Genomic DNA, 16,178 nt, shown 5'->3' with positions numbered 1-16,178 from the left:
CCACTCTTGTCATTCCGAGCACGTCTCTCTTAGCAGCAGGGATCGCGGGGCGTTCGTCGTATTGGGAATTAATGCCTAAATCCATATTGATGGACCCGGGAACCGTCCGCGCGGTGGCAACCTAAAACAAGAAGACGGCACATAAGCCTTCTCAGCAGATAAGAAGGAACAGAAAAGAAAGCGAGTAAACAAAATAGACCGCGCATCCCTTAAGAAAAGAAAAACCCATGCGGTGCAAACGCATCGCAGCCGATTGCCATCCCCCCCGTCGCTATGTGCCTATTCGATATCGTTGCGTATCGGTTTGTCTTTGCTGTAAGATATGGTTGCTTGTTTCGCCTTCCCTCCCGTATCAGCATTGCCAGAAGACACCTCATTTGGCTCTTTCTCGTTTCCTGGCATCGTCAGCGAGGCGAGCCCGAAGGTGTTGACGTGTGGGTGTGTCTGCTGCTCTCGGGAGGTCCATAAAAGTGTATCGTGCCACGCTTAAGCCTGATGTAGCGGAATATGAGCGCCGTTTTCCGGACTGGTTGTTGCTCGCGGCCGTTGGTTTAAACGCCGTGAAACACAGGTGGTGTCGCCCCGCTTGTATAGGCGAGCGCGCAGTCAGCAGTGTCAGCAGGTTAATTGTGTCGTTTCAGGTGTGGAGAAAATGAAATTGAGCCGCCGACGTAGCCCTGCAGTTAGTTTGTGAAGTAAAGACCTGCTTGATTTAAATTTCCGACTTGCAAGCGTCACGTGAACAAATAAATTAAATATGCCATTGCTTAATGGGCCTCATCAGTTTTCAATGAGGAGTACTCTACGCATGTAAGTGCTTTCACCTGTTTCACTTGTCCTGTAAGAAAATTCTTTACGAATTCTTTTCACCACACTTCTTGAGCAATCGCGTTTCCTTAGTGACGTTACGTAGAGGTTATTTTTAAACCTTTGTGTTAAATATATGGAAATCAGAATCAAAATTCTTGTCAGTAATGAGGTAAGATATTTATATAGAGAAGGAGGTCCCATAGTTAGAAAGTGAATTGGGATCTTCTGTGCATGATGGCAAGAATTATTGAAACATAACAGCCATGACAACATCCGAAACTTGTAATATAAAACCCTGCAAAATGTCACGACATATGAATGATCAAAGTACACCGTAATGCTGTGAATAAATGAATTAAGGTGATAAACTACAAAGCTGCATGTCTCAAAAAAGAAAAAAAGACAATCAAGAGACAATAATGCAGGAAAATATTATAAAGACGCGACGAGTTAAAATATACTACGCTAATAAAGAAGGTTAGATTAGTCTGAGATAGCTAAAATAAAACGTTTTAGTTCTGTTTGAAATGTGTGACATTTCGGCGGTTTAAGGAAATTGGTAGTGTGTTTAAGTGATGAGGCTGCAAATTCAATCAATCAATCAATCAATTTTATTTACCAGAAACAAAAGGAACTGGAGGGACACCTGGGCAAAAAGCTGTCGCAGCAGCTTGACGGAGGCCCAGGGTCCCTTACATGGCAGTAGCACTCACATGATATATACACTGAAATCTTTATACACAACAAACATTACAATTTCGCACGTATGCATGAAGATGACATTTTACACTTGAATGCAAATGTACTAAAGTGCCACTATAAAGAAAGAAAGTAGTCACGCAAACCATTTTTATTTAGTGTAGCTGTGTGCTTATATTTGTTTAGTACAGTCGGTATATTATGTGTTAAGGACTGTAGGCTGTAATTGTTTCGGAACCATGGTACCTTCCACACCTCGGGGTTTCGTGTAGTATGTTTCGTGTGAGTGCAGAGTTCTAGCTGAGCAAGGGATGCAATTGCACTGACTGTTTGCCGCAGTTGGCTGAAACATAGGCTAAAATAAACTTCATACTCCCCGGAAGCCTTGTATTGTTAGCATTAAGAAGATATGTTCTTGGGATGGTGTGTACTGGAACATTGCCGTTTAATATCCTATGCATATAACACAAATCTCTTTGAAAACGGTGGTCGTGCGATCAAATTCCGTCCCGCATTTCGATAAGGGCGAAATACAAAAATGCCCGTATCCCATGCTTTGGGGGCACGTTAAAGATCCCCTGGCGGTGAAAAGTATTCAAGAGTCCCCATTACGGGCGTACCCCATAATCAAATCGTGGCTTTACCATGTGAAACCCCAGAATTCCATTAAATTAAATACGGTACTGACGCACTTCCAATAACAAAACGGAACTTAATATTCTGTTTGTTTCTACGGCTGCTAACAGGATAAATGGCGAAGAAGGTGATTTATAGTGATACGGATAAAGCGGAGCAATCGGCGTGGCCACATCTTTAGTAGTCACTGACAACGCCGTCACTATGAACGTCAAACTTCCCCTTTTGGGTCTCTTGAAAGCAAGGTGTCAATTGACTCGTCTACAACGTTCTCTTTCTGCGCACCATGAAGCGGTTTTTGTTTCCTGCCGGCGTAGTTGCATTTGAAGAGTCGCGGCACGTAATAAATGAATAAGTGTAAAGAACAGATAAGATAACCACTTACTGATGGTGTGACGGCGGTGGCTACACCTAAAGGCGGAATTAGCCTAGCGATCGAGGTTGGATATTATTGCCAGTTAAGAAATATAGATAGTCTACTTGACCTCAGAGTCCTGACTACTAGTTTCCGACATATGCAGGGCGTAGATAGATAGATAGATAGATAGATAGATAGATAGATAGATAGATAGATAGATAGATAGATAGATAGATAGATAGATAGATAGATAGATAGATAGATAGATAGATAGATAGATAGATAGATGGATAGATAGATGGATAGATAGATAGATAGATAGATAGATAGATAGATAGATAGATAGATAGATAGATAGATAGATAGATAGATAGATAGATAGATAGATAGATAGATAGATAGATAGATAGATAGATAGATAGATAGATAGATAGATAGATAGATAGATAGATAGATAGATTAACCAGACAGAGAACTTCAAAACCTGGTAGCGGCACACATTACTCTCTGGGCATCTTCAATATCATTATGAAGGAAATCATATTGATGTATAACGGGATACACATCGATCGACGGTGATAGCTGTCGCCTTCTAAATGACGTAGAAATTTCTGCTTTTCTTTGTGCATAATATTGCTTTATTGGCAACTGTAATGCCCTGTAGTGACAGGTATTAAAATAAGGTGCTTCAGCGGAAGCTACGGGCCAAGCTCCGTTACTTGAGACTGTACCCTAGACTATGCTCTAGTCAATGCTCGAGACTGCGCTCGATACTGAACAGATGATGCTCTGACGTGGAGAGACACGTGGCGCATGAATATGTAGTATTCGCGCGATTGCGTTTGTGACTGACTGGCGCCGATTGTAAATTCCGTAATGACCGCACATTTCTAAATCAAACTATAGATATCAACTTACCCCAATGAACCCTGAAAAATGGGTTGTTTTCTATCTTTATTCGGACAGTGGCAGTTTTGTTAAGAGTTGGACAAAATTTTGGGGCCATGCTCTCGTATAACACAGCTACAGAATGTCACAAAAGCACGTCTGCGATTTCTGAACGCAATCGGATAGTGTGATTGTCCAAGACACAGCAGTCTATAACAAATACAGTAAGAGAAACATAGAAGGCGTAGGGATACGTTTGCGCTGCGAAATAAGTATTAGATTTTACGTCCCAAAGCTATAATAAGGCTAAGAGGGGGGCGCAAATTGGGTTATCCAGATTACTTTAACCACAGGCACCACACGTACGTCTTTGCATTCAGACCCTGTCGAAGTGAGGTCGTTGCAGCTGCAATTCTAACCACCAACCTCTCGCTCATTACCGGAACGTCACAGCCAGTGAGCTAACGATAATGGTGCCGTGTGATCAAGGCAATAAACTGCAACGCGTATCCCTTCTAGGAACCGTACTTCTGGGGACCTTTCTGGCAACAGAACTCCCGCACTGCAAGTGTAGGCAGTGGAAATGGAAATGTTCGGTGCCCTGTGTCGAGCGAGATCTTCTGCACACATGTACTGGTCATTTTTATTTAATTGTAAACGAAGTGGTGGTTGGTTACAAGATTAGGGCCCAACTAAGGTCCAATATTTGACCATTTCATCACCCCTAGCATTTATTCTCTCTGGCGCTTTGTATGTAATGTTAGATCTTCTGAAACGCACAAGGCTTGTCTGAAAAGTATCCGACCATGCTCACAGAAAAATAGAAACGTCATTGGCTGTTTTAGTCGTCCTAATCCCTTTCAAAGTAGTTCCCTCCTGCTTCCGCACACCGAGCCTCAAGCTTTTTTCACTTCTCATAACAGACTTGGATCCTCTTTTGGAGCGGTACTGTTAGGGCAGCCGTCGCGTTGCACTTGACGTACTCTCGATTTCGAAAGTGCGTTCATTTCAAGTGCCTTCCAATTTTTGTGCAGAGCCAGAAGTCCCGCGGGCGTATGTCCGGCGACTAGGGAACGTGGCAAACCACTGAAATACTGAGCCGGAGCTAAAAAAAACTACGAAATCATTTTAGCCGCACCAACACGGGCGCTACCCTGATGCAGTTGCCAGGTCTTCGAACTCCTGTGTAAATATCCTTGGCTAAATTTTGCTGGCACCCGATGCGTACTCAAATCGTATTTAAAAACTCAGTCATAGCATCTTTGATGATATTCCAAGCTGTTAAATTTTCTGTCAGTAAACCGGCGATCTCTCTTTATCGTGGTTCGCACTTCGTAAAGAATGGCATCGTTATTGCTTGTTGAAGGCGTCCCATTGCTCGGCTCACTCTCCACAAAGCACATATTTAGCGCCAGCAGATGAGGACAGAAGGAAGACGTTGAGAACTCAATGCGCTCCACATATGTTTGTTCCTTCTTGAAGTGGTCGCACCCCATTTCACTCTGCTTCATGACCATAAAGGTCATATACAAGCGCTGTCCGGATCTACAGAATTGCTTTTGTTTGGCTGTCGCCAGGCTTTGTACACAAATTTAGGCAGTATAACTTGCTTAATGCGCTACGTCCCTTCCGCACACTCAAGATCGCGCCGACACGCGACGGCAATACTCAACCCAACTGCTATGACACAACAGTGCAGCAACTAAAGTACACTTCCACATGCAATCAAAAGATACCACATACCCTCCTCCCATGTCGCAGAGTGCGTCCCACTCACGTCCCTTAGTTCTATATAAAATAAATGCGGTATGCTCCGGATCTGTCTAGGCCTGCCTCAGAGTGCTTCAACAGTGGCTACGATAGCAATCGCTAGAGACCACCTTCTCAAGACCCACATTGAAATTGAAGTACTCAGGACCCATATAAGGCATCTAGACAGGAATCCTCGTCACCATTTAGCCTCTCTACCAGCGGACAGGCCACACACATCTTTCAGCCAAACGATAACTGCATATGATGAATCATTGCCAGCTTGTTTCACTCCGGCTGCGAGACCTTCGATCCCTTTATGGTGCCTCGCTCAGCCAAAAATCAACCTCGCAATACCTGGTATCTCGGAAAAAGCTGATCTGTCATCACCAGCCCTTAGACAGCTCACGCTACTATATTTGTACGAGAACTACCGGGACTCTACGCATATTTACACTGATGGATCTGTCCTTCCAAGCAGCTCCGCGGCGGCAATCGTCATACCAGCGAAAGCTACAACAATCAAATTTAAGACGACCCACGCGACAACATCGACGGCAGCAGAGCTCGCAGCGCTTTTTACTGCCCTTCATCACATTGGTGATGAACCGCCACACAAATGGACAATATTCTGCGATTCGAAGGCGGCACTGCAGTCTCTACTGTCACCTTTACGGCGCGGACCGCACGAACAACAAATATTCCATATTACAGAGACGTTACACCATATAAGTCATGCAGGCCATGAAATAACCTTCCAGTGGCTTCCAAGTCACTGCGGAATTATCGGCAATGAACGGGCGGATCACGCTGCCCGCTCAGCCCATACTGAGGAGCGCCACGTCCCAATTCCTCTTTCTAGAACTGACGCGGCACGGAAGCTCCGCCTATTTGCTCGGCAGTGCACCGCGTCGCAACGGAATGAGCCACATTTAAGAAATACGCGACTGTACTCACTTGATCCAACATTAAGTCTTCGAGCGCCATCACAGCGTCTCCGTAGAGACGCCACGCTTTTATATCGACTTTGGTTGGGTGTTGCCTTTACTAAAGCCTATGCCTTCCGCACAGGGATGACCGACACCCCAACCTGCGACCACTGCGGCCATGAAGCATCAATTGGCCATATTTTGTGCGCCTGCCCACAGTACAGTCCACAGAGGGCATGCCTTAGCCACGAACTTGACCAACTGGACGACCAACCGCTATCCGAAAAAAGAATTCTACAACATCGAAAGGACCTACCGTCACAGAAGAAGGCCGTGCAAGCGCTTTTGCGCTTCTTGCGATCTACCGGCCTGTGTGAACGACTTTAACTGGAACGCCTTTTGTGTGTTTGTCTCCATGTGTGCGCGTTCCTTTCTTTTTTTTTTTTTTTTCGTTTTCCTCTCAGTCATCTTTCTAACCCCTACCCCCATCCCCAGTGTAGGGTAGCAAACCGGAGACTCATATCTGGTTAACCTCCCTTCCTTTCCTCTTCATTCTCGCTCTCTCTCTCTCTCTCTCTCTATATATATATATATATATGCGGTAGGATACGTTTCATACATGCCTTTGTAATTACAGTTTGTTACAAAGAGAAAGCTGGAAATTGCTGCTACGCGAAAACACCATAAAATAATTGAGACATTTTTTGAAAATATAAATCAAGAAAAAAAAAGAAAGATACAAGTCAGTGTAGGAACGCATAATTAGATACGTGCATCGTGCGCGCACCCACGCACGCCCGTGCAGATGTCGCACAGTGCCGATGGTACATTGCGATTTCGAAAAGGTCATGTTTAAGAGCAAGTTTTAGCTCGGGCCCAACTCCAATGCGGCCTATTCAAATATATGTAAAACGCAAAAACGCTTTCCTGAAATAACCCCTGGACCGAGTTTAATGAAATTTGTAGCATGTGAGAGAGAAAGTTAAACTCAAGTGACTGCCGGAAGCGGAATATTGATTTAGGGCCTGCATTTTGTTCAAAAAATTTTTAAGCATTCGCAAGTTAAAGAAAAATAGATGCACGAAGTTTATCAATTAATAGCTCTGCATCAAGAAAAGATATTGTGGTTCTGTAAACGGCGTCCATTAGATCATTCAATGTGGACAAGTCCGATATGACAATTAACATATTACGTGAATTTGTTACCTTGTGTACAAGGGTTCTGCAAAAGCTGTATTTCCATATTACTGAATTTTTTTTTTAGATTCATGTGCAACACGTCAATTTTGTACGCTTTAGATGTACTATAAGATGCAATTCACAGAATTGTGGAATCATTTTTCCTTGCTCAGTTACCAGAGTTGTAAACTTGATATTCTCATTTTCTGAAAATTTTCGTCTTTCGCCAATTTTTAATAAAATATTGACGACTTAAATTGAAAGTTGAAAGCTAACAGTGACTAGATTTTCAGTTTATTTTTAAACCTCTTCATATTTGGCGCAGTGGCTGCCGAGGAAAATGAATTCTCCTTTTATATGTATTTAAATAGGGGCACACGAGCTAAAGCTTCCTCTTAAAGAAGAAGCACGACAGTGCCCAAAGATTTCAGGATGGTGGCGCCTAAAGAGGCAGCACGACAGTGCCGAAAGGTTTTGAATATATTACCTGAAGCCACTAGAAGTCGCTGTGCGCGTTGAGAACGAAGCAAAAGCCTGAGCGCAGACATTGGAACCTTCACTGCGTAACACAAGGTGACACAACGAAGCTTTTCCTTCAGCATACTCTTTGTGAGGAAAAGGACGCTTTAAAGGAAACAATAAATTTCTTGCAGTCATTGTTGCGTTCGCAGAAACAGCGTACTTGACGGTTAACTAGCAGCAGGAACACAGGGATAACGCATCATTCTTATGTTAAACACACTGAATGTTTCAGCGATAGCAGTAAGCAGTGGTAATATAAAAGTTATGGTTTCTTTTATGGGAGCGGTGTAAGCTCTATGAATGGAAACCTCAAAAGAGATCGACATTTGCTTGTCTCCGGATGAGAAGGCAGCTTAATTGAAGATTTTGATACATCAGACATTTGTTATAATATGCACTTTTAACTTTTGTTCGGACATTTCAGAAAGATATTTCACACCTTCATCACGCTTCGCTCCAGCTCCAGCAAATCTCGCCATTGCTTACAGGGGCGCTCTCTTCAGACATAGACACTAACTAAGTTGTCAGTCCTGTCGCTCAGCGGGCTTAACGGCGACCTTTACTTTCACCTCCTATATTATACCGCACCTCATCTGGCTTGGCACATGCTTTTTTGTCTCTTGGGTAACCCTTCGTGCGCATGAATTTCCGGGTTGAACCTACGTTGCGTGTCCATGCTCAATATCAGAATAATAAAAGACTACAGGCACACTGGGCAAAACGAGTTTATTTCCGCTAACCTCCCTTGAATATGCAGCTGAGAGAGAGAGAGAACAAAAAAAGAGAATGAAAGAGGGATGTTAGCTAGTGTAACTGCCGGCTGGCTACCCTGTGCTCGGGAAGGGTAAAAGGAATAAAACGTGAAAGAAGAAACAAATAAAAAAAGTGAAGCGCCTGCAACGTCGCCTACGACGTAAAATATAAAGGGGGGAAGGGGGGGTGCTCCCGTGCCCTGGGAATTCCTCCTCTCCTTCTCTGATTTTGCCGTTCTGCCGTCAGTGCCCTTCTTCAAGCGTGATAGTTTGCCGCCGCGCCAGCCGCCCTCTCGCCCGCTCTCCTCTTACGGCCCGTTCTCTCTCCCTTTTAATGAGCGCTCTGTCGCACGCTAATTAAAGCCCCTGAATAACGGCCGACCTCCGACACAGGCGTGGAGCGAACCTGCTCTAGCCCGCGACGCTCGGCAGCCCCTTCCCCCCTCTTGTCGCCCTCCGCTTTCATTTCGCTCACTTCGACGACGGCGCTCACTTCGATCACGCCACAGCACAGGCAGCGTAGATCGAGCCCACGGCGTCAGGAGCGTGAGGCTGGCTGTCGTGGCAGGGCCGCCTGGCAGATTTCGTTCGCCTTATCACAGAAGGGGTTCTTTAGCAAATTCGCCGCTGTTTACGCCGACAGGCGTTCGCACCGTACTTGAAGCTGCAACTGTACGACTGTTCTCGTACGAGGCGCGAGCTTGTAATAATGCTTTAATTTCGTTTCACATTCCTTCCGAGTAACAATGCCGCTATATTGCCCGATACACTAATGCTTGTTACGAAAGGTTTTAAATAGCTTGAAATTGAAGTGCATGAATGGAGCCCTTGAAAGAAACCTTACATTTCTGAGCCATTGCAATAGCAACCGTTGCGAAATGGTTCCTACTGTTTGTTGAGCATAAGGTACCGTGCCGTAAAATAAGCGCAATTGGGCCTTAATATATTGGTAGCGGAATAAGCGATATCCTTTAGATAAGCTACGAAGATACCATCAAGACAATATGGGTTGGGTAGTTTTTGTTGGGCAACGCGATGTGACATAAACACAACATACGTGAGAGTGAGCTCTAGAGGAGCTGAAAAGAAAAAGAACCATGCAGTAGGGCAGTTTTGCGTTAAAGGTTGGCCATGTAATGTCCGTTATTTCCCTTCTTTATCTTGAATAGGAATGCTGAGAGGTCAGCAAACCACGAGAGGCTATGACCTCATGGCTTAGAACGGCGCGAAGGGGGGGTGATAAAATAAAATAATCGCAGAACTCGTAACTACAGGCATAGGCAACGAATGCGAAAGAGCGACAGCGAAAAAAATTAAACAAGACAAAGCAGTAGCTACTTAATCTTCAGATGTCCCACTTTCAAGTTCCTTTCATCTTGTTCCAGCGCTGCAGCATGAAGGGGAAAGCCCGGAAGAAAAACGAAGTAAAGAAAACGCGAGGTGTAGAGGTAGGGAGGAAAAACCATCAAGCCACCGTACCTTCGCTTCTTCGATTTTTTCTTCTGTTTTGCTTTGTTACCTGACGGGAGTCAACAGGTGTGCCAGCCAGGTGCGGTCGAAAATCGGCGAGGGATGAAAAAGAAAGAAAGAAAAGTCCGCGGAGGGGGAAAACAAAAAGAGTGAACGGGAAAACGAGAGAAACGTGAGGTGAGGGAGCAAGAAGAACGGAAACCGATGGACCCTGGAGTGAAGAGTCTCGAAAAACACTTTGGAGAATCTCCGGCGCCAAGGTGTCCTTAGCATAGCAATTTTCCGCGACACGACTTCCGTGGTTTCGTTTGTTCTTCTTTGCACGCTTCTGCGAGTGCAGGCAGTTGCATTCTAAAGCGATTTTGTTTTTTACTGTACGGATGAGAATATGCAGTAAGGAGTATTAAGTGTGGTGTGGTAGACGAATAAAGAAGTACTGCTCTGGAGCTATCCCTTTGGGAACTGAAAGAGTACCCTAGCTACAATGGGCAACACACAATGTGCTCGATACTCATTCTTTCGCTTAAGGAGAAATTTATTGAAATTAAACAAGAAATATTTATTCACTATATAAAGGTGACGTCTACTCCTCAAATAATAGCAATAAGAATAAAAAAAAATTTAGGATATATACAAATGACGCAGGTTTTAAAAACCTAGAGCAGCGTTGGCTAAAGGAAGTAAATAAAGTTCGCATATAGTCCTTGACGCAGCGTATATAGACAAAAGGCGAGAAGAAGTTGTGTTATTTCAATTCAAATAAAAAGAAAAGAACAAGAGGCAATATACAATTTTCTATATGTCACTTAATGAAGGAGTGCTCACACCAACTCTTAAAAAGCGAAGTGTTCCTTGCGATAAGCCCCAAGGTCAGTGTGTTTTTGTTTGTAAGAGAGTGAGAATATTAACAATTTCGGGAGGGAGATCCTCACTCTAATTCTTGGTCCGTTGTATTAGCAGAAGTTAACTAAGGGCATATAGTCGCTAAGAATATGTTGCGGCAATTCTGAGCGTACTCCGAGGAATTTCTGGAGGATGTTTGAATTAAAGCTGCCGAGACAATTTTCGGAAACGATATGAAGGAAGAAAAAAAAGTCTACTCACAGTTTGGTGCGATCGAGGTGCAATGACAAAAAACCGTTTTAATTATAGTGACGAGGGTTGGATAAAGGTGTCTTCATAGAATCCAATTTGATTCTATGAATCTGGAGAAAGCTGGGAAAACTGCAATGCGACCGGAGCAACACCTGGAGACGTCTGGACAATTTCCAGAGGAAACTCTCTCGGCTGTCGTGATTACTACCGGTCACCAGCACCTAAATTCGACTCGTATTATATGATGCGTTAAGCGTAAGAAATAATGTTGCCAAATGAATTGGCTCTCCATCATCATCATCATCACAGTATGCACACAACGGAGCGCACTGCATGTTGAGTATACCTGCTCCTTTTTCAAATAGGCCTCTGGTAATGAACTGCTCTTGCTGAATTTTGTTTGGGCTCATAGGATTTAGTCCAAAACAAATAGTTTCTCAAGAAGTTTAGCCTTTCCGCCCTTTTAGCTATGAACGACGTAATAGCTAGGGCTGATTCTTCGAGGTGACGCCCCACGAATTTTTTTTTTTTACCCGCGGCGCCATTCTTGGCGATATTGCAGGGGGAAGGGGAGCACAAAGCACTATTAAATGATTCCTCATATTAGCGCGCAACCACATTTGCTTGCGACTTGTTCCATTGGTGTATGTTCCTTAGAAGAAAAGGAATACTTTCAAATCTGCATTGATGCCATATTTAGAAGGAACCAGCTTGAAGAACACACTCTGGAGACACTTTAATACTATCGGCGAAACGGCCAGCAAGGCAAGAGGCTAGACCACATCTAGAAACAAGACGGCTATATGCTTTGCCGCCGTGGAGGATACTGTGCTACGAGGTCGTCGTGCACACGAGACGTCGATGAGCGTCAAAAGGAAAGCACAGAGTTAGGCTGTTTGAAAAAGTGTTTTCATCCACCGAGAAGTGCGTCACTTGTGCGCTGCTTAAGACATAGGGAGTGGCTGATGTGTCTCGAAATGGTAGCAAGAGGGACATGCATCGAAGCAGCAACCAATAAATGAAACCGATCAATACACAGAAAAACTCTAGGATTATTACCTGAGGGGAACATTTCAATAAAACCCAATTTGGAGCGTTAAACGCCGAGATTACAGCACGCTGTTCTTTGTTAAGAGAAGTGTTGTTACACTTATAGCGCCAGTGCACTGAAGGAAGGGAGTCTTTCCAACCTCTCCACCTGATCACCTTGAGAAATTTCGTTACAATAAGGACATAAGGACATGACTTCGCCCTGTTCTCCTCGCGGAAAATTAAGCAACTACTTCTTTGAGCACGCGAAATTTACACGGGCGTCTATTAATATATCGGCGGAGAAAAAGAAAGAAAGGAACAAAAACAAGGATCGCGCCACAACAGACACATTCTAAACAGCGCTGTTATCCGGAGGACATCAACTACTACTGTAATAAAAAGCTGTTAGCACATTCAAGCGCAGACACAGTGTCTCTCCCACGCTGAAGTGCCTCAGTCCGGAGACAAAAGGGCGGGTAGAAAATACAGGAAGTAAGGAAGCACGGGGAAACGAGTAGGGAACAGAGCACGAAAAGGCGAGGGAAAGGTGGGGGCGGATGAAAGGCACGCGCGGTTTGGCGTAGCGGCAGCGGCGGCGCTCCGATCGCAGAGCCACGCGCGAGCGCGCGCGCGCGCCGCCGAGTCCTCAGTTTGGGGCACCGCCCCCCTCTCCCGAAGCGGGATAAAAAGGGACCCGGCGGTCCCGATACCAGTAGCGGAGTGCACCGGCTGCCCCCAAGCGGAGCGCGGAGACGTCGCCCCGGCGCGCGCCCGCCAGACAGACCCGTCAACATGTGAGAGCCGCGGCGGGTGTCCCACCCCCCACCTCACGCCCGGTGTCTCTGCGTGTGTAGTGAGTGAGTGTGCGTGCGCGCTCTCGAACTCGATACTTGGACGCTAGAAGAGGAGACAGGTCGCCCCGGCGGAGGACGTATCTACGTGTCTGTCGCGAGTTTTTGAGACCGGCGAGAAGATCCCGCGTTGTCACTGTGCCCGCGCATTCTCTGTACTTTTCCTGCTTCTTTCGCGTAGCTCTCCCGTGGACAAGCGCTGCTACGGTATCGACTTCTCCCGTCTTCTGTGTCTGCTTAGTTTTCATCCGTTTCCTGCCAGCTCAATCGAGCCGTTGCGATACTGTGCCAAGGGCGAAGACAAGAAAATCGGTTGCGAGGCTCCTTTCCTCTTTTCCCGGTCTAGTTGGACCGCTTTGGTGACGGACGCTGCCTCTTTGAAGCCAGCGAGAGACTTCGAGGGTGATTGTGCACTCTTTACTGACGCCTGGACGGTCGGGCGAAGGTGTCGTGTTGAAAGACGAGAGAGAAGGCAGGACTTGGTCCAACATGACAGGGATGAGACTTCAAACGACGCTCACGGTCTTGCTTGTGCTGCTGGTCCCTTCCGGTATGTGCGAACCATTTTCTTTTGCGTTTGGTCGCGTTACTTTTGTCGGAGACCCAAGGAAACAGGGTGGCCCAACGGCCAGATTTGCTTGACGGGTCCATTCGTTTGTTCGAGAAATTCTATCGCAGAAAAAGAGAAGTGACATAACGAAACAGAAGATGCTAGATTCTGTACTAAGGGATCAGAGGCTGCGGGGATGAGATATCAAGTTTGCGAATTAACAAGAAGTCTAAGTGTCACCTAACACTTGACTGATGTAAAGGCCAGACGGGGGGAGGGGCGGCGTTGTTGGTGAAACGAGGAAGTACGACAGAAGGAACACGACTTGACAGTGGTCATTTTGCCTTTACCGTATCCTGACCTCTCTCAGACCTTTGTCGCGCACGAAACCTGTAGCATCGAAGAGCGAGTGAGCGAGCGACGCAGTGAAAAATATCTCTTGTAGCGAAGAACTGAAGACATAGCAGAAATCTGGGAGGCAAGTTTTCCGCCAGGCCGAAACTGAAGCTGGTACAATTTGCAGTACAATGCAGTACAATGTGCAAAAGTATACAGCCCGCAGTCGTGGTCAGACGTAAACTGATGTAGTTCAGGCAACGTTGAACCGGCTCAGAACATAGTCTAGCTTAAACACTGGTTCAGTTACATTCTAGTTTCGGAATGCCTGTTTCGATTGCCAATAAGGTTTCTCTCTCTCTCTCTTTTTCTGATCTTCTGAGTCTCGAAAACATTTGTGGTCAATATTTTTTTGTATTATCAATGATGAACTGCCATCTTGCACATTGTAGCTTGTGAAGATACATGTCAGTTTGTGCTAACCGCAGTATAAGGAAAAGGCTAGAATATTCCTCTCGTTGGAGGAGAAGGAAAGCGATGGTTGATCTTGTGATGAGTTATGACAGTGCCTTTCGAAGTTTCCAGAGTACTACAATCTAGACGACGCGAGCGCCAAGGGGTATGCTTTTGGACACAGGGCTTATTTGCTTATGAACGGGGACAGCGTAAAGTTTTTCACTGAGTGATATGAACTATACAGAGAACGTAATTAGTGCATAAGCAAGCATTAAGCTAACATTTGCGCCAGGCTCAAGGGCATCCATTTAATTTGTTATTGGACGATTTGTTCTTCAACCATAGAAGCAGACAGGTGAACACCATCTGTTAAAAGTTTGCATGTTCTCTTTGACAGAAAACGTTTGCTGTGCACGTTGCCCCCAAAAAAAAGAAGAAACAGTAAAAGACACAGAAAGACTCATTAGACAACCGCTAGACCGATAAGAATGAAGCGTGTGTTATTCTAGTGCAAAGCGAAAATATTGCAAAACTTTTGTGATTGCTTGGAACGTTCATTTTTTGTGTGCTATCGAAGGTTTTGAAAAAAATAAGAAATAATGAATTCGATATCATGTATAAGAAAACCAACGCCGAGAAACGTTAATATATTAGAAAAGTGCACGTTTAAAATTTACCAATAATTTTAGTATCATTTGAAAAATGAAACTTGCTTTTCACGCAAACTGTGAATTGAATGTTGCGTTTTGCCCCCTTTGAACGCGGTCTCCCCATAGCTGTTTAAAAATATTTTCATAGCTGTTACGTTGCATATATATAAATTAATAAATAATCATGGTTAAAATTTTTATTCTGTTGATTTTCAAATATCTTTTTGAAGTAATTGAACTCCAGAGAAAAAGAGGCATGAATAGAACGATCACTTCATTTAGAGTTATTGTTTTAAATGCCACAAGCTTCATTGAAACTAAATGAACGCTCACCTAAGCAGATAATTTCTACTCTTTATGTGCAATTACATAGGAAGAATGAGAGCAATAGCTTTTTTTAAATAAATAATTAAGAAAACCTGCAGGTTTTTTAGGAGTCTCATAATTTAGTTATTCCCCTATTGTCCTTCACCTTTTTTGCACTAGACATTGACTGAACATGTCATTTATCGACACTCGGCATGGTGATGAACTACTTCTTGTTCATGAACTATCTATGGGGCATTTATGTACGCTGTATATGATTTACCGATGGGGCCTTCACACTATTTATTACCCTAAAGTTGCGTCACGTTCCCACAGTGCTATCTGATACGGTGAGTGTGCAAGCCTTCTTCAAAGTGCGGTTTTGGGCGACGTGTCGCAACAATAAATATAATCCTAATAACCTAGTCGGCATGCTGACGTTGACACATATTTCGGAGAACATAAAACGACATTCGTCAGCATCAAGTTTAGGTGGGCACTGCACGAGCTAACAAGCTTTTACGCCTTTTGTAAATGGCTTCAGAACGGTGCGCAGTCGGGGAAAAAGAAAAAAAGGAAACAATGATTACACCATGAAAGACCGCAGATCGTAATTATCTGTCTAAAAAAAAATCCGGGGAAAAAAAGGGAATGCCATCTTCTGAGCTTTTAAATGTTGCGAAAGTGGTGGCAGTGCAAAAGAAGGAAACTTGAAACGGGCATTGCGCCACACGTTGGTTCCACCGGTACTAAATGTTCTGGCATCGTAAAACGCGCTCCTGTTGGAAGCTTCGAAAGTACAGGCGTGCACTGACACTCCAAAAAAAGAAAGAAGAAAAAAGTTTGAAATAGTGCGTCATTTATTTTCATTTAGAGATTAGGAAGATGAATGAAAGAAGTGCTTCGTACA

The 16,178-nt window shown here is 44.4% G+C and overlaps 1 protein-coding gene across 2 annotated transcripts in view; it reads left to right on the top strand.

Moving 5' to 3' along the window:
• Positions 1-12,813: 12,813 nt before the first annotated feature.
• Positions 12,814-16,178, top strand: part of LOC126542473 (lachesin-like) — a 209,708-nt gene continuing 206,343 nt past the window's right edge. The window contains exon 1 of one of the 2 annotated variants that reach the window (XM_055077275.2): positions 12,814-13,520. In XM_055077275.2, coding sequence (XP_054933250.1) covers positions 13,460-13,520 — 61 coding nt within the window. In that variant the 5' untranslated portion in view covers positions 12,814-13,459. The remainder of the gene's footprint in view (positions 13,521-16,178) is intronic. The other variant, XM_050189556.3, reaches the window with a different exon arrangement.

This window comes from Dermacentor andersoni, chromosome 2, assembly GCF_023375885.2.
Source record: "Dermacentor andersoni chromosome 2, qqDerAnde1_hic_scaffold, whole genome shotgun sequence".
NCBI classification, from domain to species: domain Eukaryota; kingdom Metazoa; phylum Arthropoda; class Arachnida; order Ixodida; family Ixodidae; genus Dermacentor; species Dermacentor andersoni.
Note: the sequence above shows the minus strand (reverse complement) of the source record. Positions and strands in the feature narration are given on the sequence as shown.